Genomic DNA, 12,389 nt, shown 5'->3' on the forward strand with positions numbered 1-12,389 from the left:
AGGAGGCCGAGGTGGGATGATCACTTGAGGTCAAGAGTTCGAGACCAGCCTGGCCAACATGGTGAAGCTCCATCTCTACTGAAAATACAAAAATTAGCTGGGTGTAGTGGCACATTTCTGTGATCTCAACAACTCTGGAGGCCAAGGCAGGAGAATCATTTGAATCTGGGAGGCGGACGATGCAGTGAGCCAAGGTCCCACCACTGCACTCTAGTCTGGGCAAAAGAGCAAGATCCCATCTCAAAAAAAACAAAAACAAAAATCAAATCTCAGAGAAAAGATTATTTAAAGGGTCATTTATGTCATAACTTTTAGTAAAGTATATCTTATCAAGTATTTATGGGTTAGCTAAAATATTATTCTGTTTATTAACAAGTAATTGGGCCAGGCGTGGTGGCTCATACCTGTAATCCCAGCACTTTGGGAGGCCAAGGCGGGTGGATCACTTGAGGTCAGGAGTTCGAGACTACCCTGGCCAATAAGATGAAACCCTGTCTTCACTTAAAAAAACAAAAAGAATATAAGTGCAGCATTTTAGCATTTATTATCCAAAAGCATAAGTTAAAAATATTATCCTGTCTGTTCCAAAAACAAAACTCAAATAAAATAAAAGCCAAAGTAGTTCTGAAATAAATGAAATAACTGCCATTTAAAAGCATTTGTCCTCTCAAAGCCTTGTAATTCCTTTAAAAAATGTAATTACCTCTGAATGAAGCACTGGGTTCCTTGTTTAATTGCAGTCTTCTCTTTTCAGGCAAATGCCCACAACCCTGTCGAAATGGAGGTAAATGCATTGGTAAAAGCAAATGTAAGTGTTCCAAAGGTTACCACGGAGACCTCTGTTCAAAGCGTAAGTACACATTGCCAACCTGGTTATCGGGTCATTAAACTAGCAGGGGGCTCTCACTACATACTTCTGTGCCTGCTGCCTGTTGCCTGGGTATCACATTTAACCTTTCTTCACTGACATATATGCTTCCTTATGTAGACCAGAGGCATTATATGAAATCTGTGCATGTAAAATAATGGATACTCACACAGGCAACTGAATGTTTTAACTATGAAGTGTTGGGATTTTGTTGTTTGTTTGTTTGTTTGTTTGTTTTTTGAGACAGAGTCTTACTCTGTCACCCAGGTTGGAGAGCTGTGACACGATCTTGGATCATTGTAACCTTAACCTCCCCAAGTTCAAGCAATTCTCCTGCCTCAGCCTCCCGAGTAGCTGGGACTACAGGTGCCCGCCACTGTACCCAGCCAACCTTTGTATTTTTTAGTAGAGATGGGGTTTCACTATCTTGGCCAGGCTGGTCTTGAACTCCTCACCTCATGATCAACCCACCTCTGCTTTCCAAAGTGTTGAGATTACAGGCGTGAGCCACTGCACCCAGCCAAGTGTTTTCTTAAGGAAAATAAACTTCTCTGGCCCAGGAGTTTCAAAATCCTACTGAACAGCTTTTGTGAATGAAAAATATCATGCTTAAAGATCATTCTCAGGATTTTACAAAAAGTCCAAAACCAACTTATAGCTGGAGATTGACTTAGAAAAAAGAATTTAGGGGATGAAGCCAAAACTAACACATTCTAAAGAACTGCAAGGAAAGCAACTATGTAATTCTGTTGAAAAAGGAAAGCTCAGGAAATACTCTTTTATTTCCTTTGATTCTAGCTGTCTGTGAGCCTGGCTGTGGTGCACATGGAACCTGCTATGAACCCAATAAATGCCAATGTCAAGAAGGTTGGCATGGAAGACACTGCAATAAAAGTGAGTGGGAGAAATTAAAAGTTATAAACAAGGGAAAAAATAAAAGTGAGTGGGAGGCCAGAAGGAGAGCCAGCCTTTTCACTTCTGTTTCTTGGCTTCAAAGGCTAACAGTCAACCTATAACTCAGCCCTGCTTTCCATTTCATTAAAAGCAGCTTCTTCTCTGCCTCTTCTCTACCTCTTTAAACTTTAGAATCTAAGCTTTGGTGTGTAAAGAGTAATGCACCTTTGTAAAAGATCACATCTGTAAAATATCACAAATATTTTCTAGGCTAAATTAGTAATACAGGTTGATTTGGGGTAATACAGCATGTTAACTATGAAAGAAATGACACATGAAATAAGATTTTAAATCAAATGTAGAATACTGATTTTATAATTATAAAATCAGAGATTTTATAATTCATGATTTGCCAAGTACCATTATAAAACATGAAACATTTTGCTTCTTAAAATATTTAAATTGTATTAGCAATGGTAAATTAATGAGTTTCTTTGAGGGAAAGAAAAGGTTTATAAAGCTGTCTATGGGAGAGATGTCATAATGGAGTTGTATTTTTTCAAATTTACTGACTACCAAAAATGAACTAGCTATGTAGATAAACAGCTGGCCTATTTTAGACACACAATGAAACTTGCTAAATTCATTCAGTATTGATTGGGGTCTCTCCTGTGCTAAGCATGAATCTAAGCACTGAGGACACACCAGTGCACAGAAAAGGGCCTGCCTTGTGGAGTGAGAGGGGCAATTAGCAAATTAACGAAACAACACAGCTTCAGCACTTCTGGCAGCTAGAACTCAGTCTCTTAAGCATGGGCCCACTGTCCACTTCAGTTGGAAGAAAGGAGGACTTCGGTCACACACCATACTCTTCAAAAACATGATTTCAAGCTGCGAGTGGTGGCACATGCCTGTAGTCAAAGCTACTTGAGAGGCTGAGACAGGAGGATTTCTTGAATCCAGGAATTTGAGATCAGCCTGGGCAACATAGCAAGACCCTGTCTCTAAAAATAAAAAATTAAAAAATGCACACAATTTTAGGTTGTGTCTACCATATTATGTCTCCAAAGTAATGGATGCAAATTGAACAAATCAGTTGTTTTCCTAGATCAGCAGTCTGCAAAGGTTGGTGCATGTAACCCAGTGAGTGTGAAAATTATCCACTGGGGTACTAAGGGAACATACTACTTTTTAAATATTTTTATATTTTCTATTTGATTTATATTTTTATATAAATATACATTTAACATATTTATTATAGTCTTTCTAAGTTTTGCTTATATTTTACAAATGTTTATATTGTATTAATGTACATATAATAAATTTATATGTAGTTATACATCTGTTTACTTTAAGGTAGGCTGGTGTCTGGTCTAGGCTACACATATTAGTCTCTTCTCATACTGCTATAAAGAACTTCCAGAGACTGAATAATGCCTAAAGGAAAGAGGTTTAATTGACTCACACTTTCATATGGCTAGGGAGGCCTCAGGAAACTTAAAATCGTGGTAGAAGGCAAAGGGAGGCAGTTACCTTCTTCACAGGGTGGAAGGAGAGAGAATGAGGAAAGAACTTGCCAAGTGCTTAAAAAACCATCAGATCTCATGAGAACTCATTCACTATTATGAGAACAGCATAGGGGAACCACCCCCATGATTCAATTACCTCCACCTGGTGTCTCCCTTGACACAAGGGGATTACAAATCAAGATGAGATTTGGGTGGGGACACAGCCAAACCAAATCACTACACTAAGCCACTGATTTGATTCTTTTTCAGCCATTGAATTGACTAGATGGTTGATTAAATTGGCTTCAGGTGGACACAGTTTAGTAAACAGTGCAGCTGCTCTGGAAAATCGCTTCTCACATGGTGGGAATGGTTGAATGGCATCCCTGCTAGGACCTACTGATAAGGAGATCTTCTTTGGACTAAAAGACCTGTAGAAGACTCACTGTTTCTAGCCATTTTGGAAAAGGGTAAACCGAAGCCTTTATGCAACCCTCAACTGGAGACAAACCCTGAGTCTTGTCTCAGAATCAAAACAACTTTCAAAAATCTTCAAACCTAGGTCAGACCACACATCCCAGGACTTAGAAGCCAAAGGTCTTCTGAGACTCACATCCAGGTCCCAGTGATCCCCGCAAGTGATGAAGAGGGGAGCACAAGGGCACCGTTACTTCATTCTTTCAAAGAGAAAGCTAATTAGGGGCCCTCATGTAGTAGATGAGCCCTATTGACAGGTCTGCAAGCCTCCAAATAGCACCCCCACTTGGAGATTATGATGCTGAAAGCTTCTGCCATCAGTGTGCCTCCTTCAAATCCAAGCATTGCATGCCAAGAAGATGACCTGGTGTTTGATTAAAAAGCAAATGTGTTTTCCAGGAGAGGCCACCCAGCCCTTTTGTACCTTAGCTAAAATAATTGAGCTAAAAGAAACGGGTTTATTTTGACTAGAGGGAGGTGACAAGGAAGCTCTGAGGCATAGAGTTCTGCTAAGAATATACTCCCAGTGGGGTGACATGTTGGGAGGTCCCAGGGACCCAGGCGTCATGGTGGGGAGGAGGATACTGGAGACAGACATCCCCACATAGGCTCACTCTTGCCAACAGGGAGGTTTGGACTTCATGGGTGGCAGGCCAATCAATATGGTAGGCTGGCTCAGGTTTTGACCACTCCACAAGCTACTAGACTATATACTGACAATTCAAAGAAACACATTCAGAGACAAAGTATTCTATTCTCAGTAGCTGCTTAATGGCATGTTTGCTTTTAAAAACACAAGGAACGAATGATGAATTTAACTCTGATGCACAAGAAGATGGAGGCAGATTTTTACAAAGTAATTTGTTGCCTTGGATCAGTTTTAGGAAATGAGAAATGAGTCAGTGCCCCCAGGCATCACCCCAAGTAGGAAGAAGGGAAGTCTGAAGTTGTGTAACTCAGTACATTCAATTTACCACCCAGCTAGAAACAGATAGATGTCCACCTTGACTGAAACACAAATCTAAATTGAGGAAGAGTCAGTTCAAATCTTAACCTTTTCCCAAATACATATAATGGAAGGCCTTAATTTTTACAAAATTCCTATTTTTTAAGTGCAGTAGCCACACCCAATCATGTGATCTTTATGAAGAGTAGGTTGTTACATTGAACTGGATCAATATCAGCTAGATTATGTTAGCAATGCAAAGGATGAATGACCAAATCTGCAGTCACATTCAAAACTTCAATGCTAGATCCTTACCCGCCCTTGGATGGAGACTAACCTTCCATTCGATCACATTCACCTAGACTTTGCATCAAGAGTTTCTGCATGGCCAAAATATATAGTGAATGAGAAATCTGATGGAAACCTGGTTTCAAGGGGTTGGTAAAATGGGTTGCTCTTCACAGAGATCTCTTCATTCAGGTAGCTTTTTGTGGTCATTGTGGTTTTTTACTCTGGGATGAAAAGGCAAAAATGGATTTCATCTGAATGGTTAACAATGAATCTGAAGAGCCTGGTTTTGTAATTTCTTTCTTTTAAGCTGTGAATAATTTTGCAGGGTACGGAGGCAGCCTTTTACATGCCCTGAGGCCAGCAGGCACCCAGCTTGGGCAGCACACGCCTTCACTTAAAAAGGCCGAGGAGCGGCGGGATCCACCTGAATCCAATTACATCTGGTGAACTCCGACATCTGAAACGTTTTAAGTTACACCAAGTTCATAGCCTTTGTTAACCTTTCATGTGTTGAATGTTCAAATAATGTTCATTACACTTAAGAATACTGGCCTGAATTTTATTAGCTTCATTATAAATCAATGAGCTGATATTTACTCTTCCTTTTAAGTTTTCTAAGTATGTCTGTAGCATGATGGTATAGATTTTCTTGTTTCAGTGCTTTGGGACAGATTTTATATTATGTCAGTTGATCAAGTTAAAATTTTCAGTGTTTAGTTGGCAGATACTGTGAAAATTACAGTGCATCCATGGTGTCTGGGGGCAGGGGAACATTATTAGAAAGGTTAAATTGGGCAAAAATGCATAAGTTACAAGAATTTGGATGGAGCAGTTAATTATGTTGGAGTTAGAGCATTTCAGATTTTATTGTCATATATTTAGATGTTTGTCACATTTTTAAAATTTGCTCCTAATTTTTAAACTCTCAGTACAATATATTTTGACTTTATCATTATTCCAGAGATTCAATATTAAAAAAAAATTACACTGTGGTAGTGGCATTTAAACAATATAATATATTCTAAACAATGAAATATGGAATATAATGTATGAACTTTTTGCATTGGCTTGAAGCAATATAATATATTGTAAACAAAACACAGCTCTTACATAATAAACATTTTATACAGTTTGTATGTATAAATTAAAGGTGCTGCTTTCGTTTTCTGAGTGTTATATGGAGGTGGTCATTGTCCATGCTATCTTATGAAAATAAAGTTGGTTGCAATTTAGTGGTAGTTAATATTTCCAGTACCATTAAAAAAAAACCACAAAGCTATTCCATTGTCTGCCCTGCCTTAGCTCTTCAGTGTCAGCCCTCCCTCCCAGCTCTCTTGACTGTACTGCAACCATGCCTTATTTCCCTCTGCTGTCAACACCTGCAACACTCCTGTTTAGGTCAGATCTCAGCTTGTTATTTTCTTTCAAGAGGTTCTCACTAACTAGAATGTGTTAAATATCCCTTTAGTGGAAGACTTTCTAAAGGGTCAGAATGTTACAAATGAAAAGGCTACCTACTACCATGTATTAAAAACCTATTGGTCCCATGATTTAAGGGAGCCTAGCAGAAACAAAACAAAACAAACAAACAATCCTATCTGCTCCCAAGTCTAGTACATGGGTTATCTTATGTGAGGCAGGTATCATTAAGCCCTGTTACAGATCAGAAACTGAGCCTTGGAAACAGTAAGCTCTCACGTAACAGGGACAGGGTTTGAATCTGTCATCTGACTCCAGAGTGTTAACACTATGCTGCTCTCCCTCATTCCTTTTTCTAAGCAGACACAATAGAATACAAAGCTCCACAAATCCTAGGGAACAGCTTTCCAGCATGTTATTCTGATTCTCCCAAGGCAATGTGCACTTAATTTCATAGATAATCTAATGTCTACAGATTTTCTTTCACTAGGGTGTGGCATGATCTGTTGTGTGATGTAGGGAGGTGACGTGAAGACCAGAAGGGATCCAGGGAAAGACTCCAGCTGAGTGAATGCAGCTTTTGATGCAGTGTAGGACCACACAATCTCTTCTCTAACTGGGAGAGCCCTGCCCATCAGCCTGTAGTCATGTAGACTTGGCAAAGCAGGCCAAGAGCCAGGAACAAACCTTGGGATCCACTATGGAAACAACTCATTTATCTAAAGATTTAAGTAAAAATCCCTGATAATGAAGATTAAGATGGTAGCAGAAAAGTCAAGTTTGGCAATATGATCATAATCATAGTTAAGGCATATGACGCTTACTTCGTTCTAAGCACTTCAGTTGTATTAACTAACAGATGAATAATAGAATGGTAGGAAAGTTAGTCCAAAACAATGGGACCAACTGCAATAATCTTGGTTGGTCATCTCTGAACCATTTTAATTACATATTTCATTAGACATTTTTGAGCACATAGTCCTATATATGGCCACTATTTACATGGACAACTGTACTAATATATGCATTATAGAAGCCAGAAATGTTAAAAGGAATAGAAAAAATAGAAATAGAAAGGCCATTAATTGTAACTTTATGGGATATGAAATAATTGTCATTTCTGTTATGGAAGTTACCATACAGCAGAAGGAGGGGAAGGAAGAAGAAAACAAAGGAAGAAAAGGAGGATAGTATCTCATAAAACACTTCTAAACAAGCATTTAAGAGTTAAAGGAGTAAGGAGTTAAGGCAGTCTGAAAAGACATATACCATTGACAAGATAAAGTAAGTAGGAAAAATGAGGCAAAAGGAAATAAAGTAGACAATACAATTGGTGGAGGAATGAGAATTAGACCAAAGACATACCTGAGTTCCTGCACACTTGTGATAGGTGGACCATATACTTCTCTCTCTCTCACAAGTGTGCAGGAGCTCATATGCACCTTTTGTCCTAATCTCATTCCTCAAAGAGGAAACCATGGTTGGTTAGGAGGCCCAAAGACCTTAAGACATGAAAACTAGCTGTCAGGAGAGGTTAGACTATATGAGGTACTTCTATCTGGGAAAGATCAAGAGGTGTAGGTCTGTGGGAAAGCTACTTTTTTTGGCCTCTCTTCAGGCTGATAATCTTTAAAATATTTCTTTCAGATTTTTTCAAAGAGGAACTTTATGAAAAAGAGGTGAAAAAGAAGATGCTGACAGGGTTCAGCTTCTCTTCCACTACCCCAGACTATATGTCTGAAATCCTTTTCTGTTCTGTAAAAAATTACAAATGCAATGTAACCATCATTAAGCATTGCAGAATTTTTCCTGGGCAACCTCCTCACCAACCTCTCTTCACTTCCCCTCTCCCCTTACCCACCTTCCTCAGTCTCTGGCATCTGTCATTTTATCCTCTTTGGCACAATTTTAGATTTATATGCTAGTTGTGGCCCCAGATCTTAAGCCCTTAAGCCAGACAGATAGATGATAGATAGATAGATAGATAGATAGATAGATAGATAGATAGATAGATACAAAATTTACATATTTATGGAGCACATGTGAATGTTTGTTACATGCAAAGACTGTGTAATGATCAAGTCAGGGCAATTGTATTATTTATTATTTTTATTCTTTTAGTTGCTTTGAAATATACATATTATTGCTTAGTCACCTTAGTCTACTATTAAGCACTGGAACTTATTTCTTCTATCTAACCGTATGTTTGTACCCATAACCAACCTCTCTTCACTCCCCCTCTCCCCTCACCCACCTTTCTCAATCTCTGGCATCTGTCATTTTATTCTCTTTGACACAATTTTAGATTTATATGCTAGTTATGACCCTAGATAATGTAGCCTTTAAGCCAGATCTCACTGAGAGCAGAGAAATGTCTTCTCTGGTTCTCATAAAGAAGTCAGAGTGTCATGTAATACACAATGCTCTCAGTATTATGGACAGAGTAATATTTTCATATTCTTCAGGAAGGCACAAATCTTCATATAAAGTGCAGTTTCATAAAAATGTTTCTACCAAGGTAGCAGAGGAGAAGGGGATATAGCAAGGTGAACAATGCTTACGTTGATTAAAGAAGAAATATTGTCATTTCAAAAGAATTTCCTAAGGCAATAAAAAAGGAAGAAAGAAAAGAAAAAAAAGACACACAATACTATTTAAATAAGGAGTTTTGTGGCAATAATTCTCAGGCAGCTTATACAACTGGTGCAAATATAAAAATTTAATAAGCACATTGAATAAATGAGGCTCCATATGGCACAACATAAAAAATAGAAACCATATACAGGAAACAGACATCATAAACCAAAGTATTCAGGTGTTCAGTAAGATTTTTTAGAATTTTAATGTAAACTCCAAATGTAAATTGATTTTGCACCTGTTTACTGGTTTATCATTGATGAGTATAAAAATTACAAATGAAATGTAATTTTCATTGAGCTTTGGCATTGCAGAATTTTTGCTGGGCAACATATTTGCCTCCCTCCTCGCATTCAGCTTGCATAACTGTTGAAATTACCTGACTTTTCTTGAAACTCCAAACCAACTAGAGTCCATGGGATGGCCAAAAAAAAAAGGTACTTAGATAACAAATAATCCACACAATCCACAGAAGGATCACTGAAAGCTGACTCCCTGAAGGGTGAGTAATCAGCCTCCTGCTCCAGAGGACATGAGAATGGAGAGTCTAGCACTGAGCGTGGTCCTAAGCCTGGATCAGAACCATGAGTGAGAAGAAAGCAGACAGCCCACTCTATCTATCAAACAGGCTATAAAATTCGAGAGGCCCAGAGTAACAATGAAAACGTAGAACCTCTTGTGCAAAAAGTATTAAAATTTTCAAGATGGCGACAACAAAGTGTGCAACAAGTGTGAGATTCTTCTCAAAGCAGGGCTCTGTGCAACTGCACAGTCCCCACACCATGAAGATGGCCCTGTCTGGGAGTAAGTTCTTGGGTCCATGTATGAGGTAGTTTGGGTAAAATGGAAAACATCCCCCTCTCCTTAGGCACTGGCCTCTTCTCTTGCCTTTCTCTTTGCTTCAGCCACATGGCTGACGGTAACAACCCAGGCCTTGAGAACGAAATAATCATTAGCCAATGAACCAGTTATGTCAGTGAACATGTATTGAATTTTCTCTGAATTAATACTGCAAACACGAAATTAGGCAAGAGAGTAGAGGGCAAATTGAGGGGACAAATATTTATGTTTTATGTTTTAGTCATGTCAAATTCTTTGAAACTCACTTCCTGCTTAGGAAAGAAAGAGTTTGTAGCTTTAAGTTTATAGCTCACAAAGGAAAGATATTTTTCAGAATTCTGTGAACAAGCTATTCTAACCCAAAAGATAATTTGTTCTATCAAAAGATATGCTGTTCTTTATTAGAGGAAACACATAGAAACCTGGCTGAGTTGGGATCTTAAGCCTTGTGATAAAAAATAAATTCATCCCCAAACATGGAAGCTTCATTCAATGAGAAGCCATATGACATTCTCCAGAAACCCCCAAAACAAATGTCCCCAAGGCCCAAATTAGTCTTGCCTCATTTCAAGAAAATGCCTAAAATCAAAAAGCAAATCTGTGATTACTTTTTTACTCTGTTAAGATGACCATTTCCTCAGAGTTTACATTTGAGCCTAAAATATAACATGCTTTGAGGAAGAAACACAGGTGTCCTCTGCAGAAGCAAAGCCAGCCGGCACCAAGTCTACTGGGCACCTTGTCGAAAAATGAATCCTTGGCTGCGTCACATGAGCTAAACCCAAGGATTCTACTGGAATTGTAAAGAACAAGTTTTTACTTTTCTGTCATTTAGATAGTCTGCTCTGGCTTGTTTATTTGGATTCTGTATTACCTTGTTTCTAATCCAAACCAGGCCGAGGAGGTGCTTCACTGTAGTGAGCTGAGGTGAGCCTCAAGGCTGCACCCATCTGGCTCCACATTTAAGCCACCCTTGAAATGAGGATGTGGACATAGTTTATGCCACAACAACCTGTATCGATGCAACTGACTAAAGATATGCTAAGGAAAATTACTGCAGCAATGTGCCTTTAGAAGGAAAAGAAAGAAAAGAACCTTTGAAACAGACCAACAGGGTAAAAACTGAAGCAAGTGCCAGTGTCCACCAACGCTTTTAAGTGTGTCAATCTAAGGTCAACATTCCACAGATGTGCCTTATTGAGAGTCTCAGAAGACTGGAGTAATAGGAGGACTCATAAGTTGGCTTTCTACGAAGGAATGCTAGCCCAGCACAAAAGTAGTTTTAGAAACTTTTTAGAGAAACTCTCTGGAAATTTTTATTCACAGCATTTCTGTGAAAAGATTCAGTAAATCCAAAGAGAAACTGAGGGCTAGGGTTTGCTGAAGATCACAAAACCACTTAGAATCAATCAAAACCCTAGTGTGAAGATTCCAAAATTAGGTCCTGGAAACACTAGTTGCTCAGAATATTAATAGGAGTTAGAAAACAGGACTCTGGGGTCAAATATGTCTTGCAGATGAGGAATTACACTAAGGAAGTGTCTTTACAGCAGCACTCCTCAGACCTTTACTGTGTGACTGTGTGCCATCATCTGTAAAAGTGGACTGGTCTGCAGCACCCTCAAACTTACTTCGTCAAAGAGACTGTTTACCCTGAATTTATTTGAATGCTCTTTATATGCATGAATTTAAATGATCTGGAGTTAATTTATAATCAGCTCATGAGAGAGAATCTTGTTAAATTGTTAGGAAACTAATGAGCCAGTTGTTAAACTCGGCAATTATTAAAAATTAAATTATATGAGTACAAATAAATAAATTATTTTTCAAGTAATAATTTAGGAAATTTTATTCTAGAAGCATTTCCCAGGAATAAAATTCCATACAGCTTGCCTTGGGAAGCACACCCCTAGATAAGTAGGTTGAAGCCCATAAAATTGGGTCTTTAATGCATTCTGGTTTTTTCTTCAGAATTTCTAAGGTTATACTATCTCTTTGATGCTAATTCAAGGGTAAGTGAAACTTGTCACTTATAAAACAAAGAATTTCTGGTTTAAAGTAAATCAGTTGTTTTTACATAATTTGCTTATCTTTCCCCTAAATGAACTGATCTGTTTTATTCTAGCTTTACTTACATAGAGGAGCATTAGAAAACACCTTAATTTCTGCAAACTTAGGTATAAGTTTACAACTTGCTGGACACAGTGGCTCATGCCTGTAATCCTAGCACTTTGGGAGGCCGAGGTGGGTGGATCACCTGAGGTCAGGAGTTCAAGACCAGCCTGGCCATCATGGTGAAACCCCATCTTAAAAAAAAAAAAAAGTTTACAACTTATGAAGCTGAACAAAAGGATAAATAGATCCTTATAATTAATTCATTTTTGAGACATTTAAGTAACATCCAATATCTAGGGAGCCAACATGTGAATTACCTGGCAAATACTTTTTAAAAGTCAGCTGCCTTTGGTATGCTCTTATGGTGATTTTGTCAACATCTGATCTCCAGTTG

The 12,389-nt window shown here is 38.4% G+C and overlaps 1 protein-coding gene across 1 annotated transcript in view; it reads left to right on the forward strand.

Annotated features, from left to right (window-relative positions):
* The window catches only part of WIF1 (Wnt inhibitory factor 1), a 68,518-nt gene extending 62,385 nt beyond the window's left edge, over positions 1 to 6,133 (forward strand). Inside the window, exons 8-10 of the mRNA XM_002752707.4 lie at positions 755 to 850; positions 1,667 to 1,762; positions 5,310 to 6,133. Coding sequence (XP_002752753.1) covers positions 755 to 850; positions 1,667 to 1,762; positions 5,310 to 5,431 — 314 coding nt within the window. The 3' untranslated portion in view covers positions 5,432 to 6,133. The remainder of the gene's footprint in view (positions 1 to 754; positions 851 to 1,666; positions 1,763 to 5,309) is intronic.
* The last annotated feature ends 6,256 nt before the right edge of the window (positions 6,134 to 12,389 follow it).

This window comes from Callithrix jacchus, chromosome 9 (genome assembly GCF_049354715.1).
Source record: "Callithrix jacchus isolate 240 chromosome 9, calJac240_pri, whole genome shotgun sequence".
NCBI lineage: Eukaryota > Metazoa > Chordata > Mammalia > Primates > Cebidae > Callithrix > Callithrix jacchus.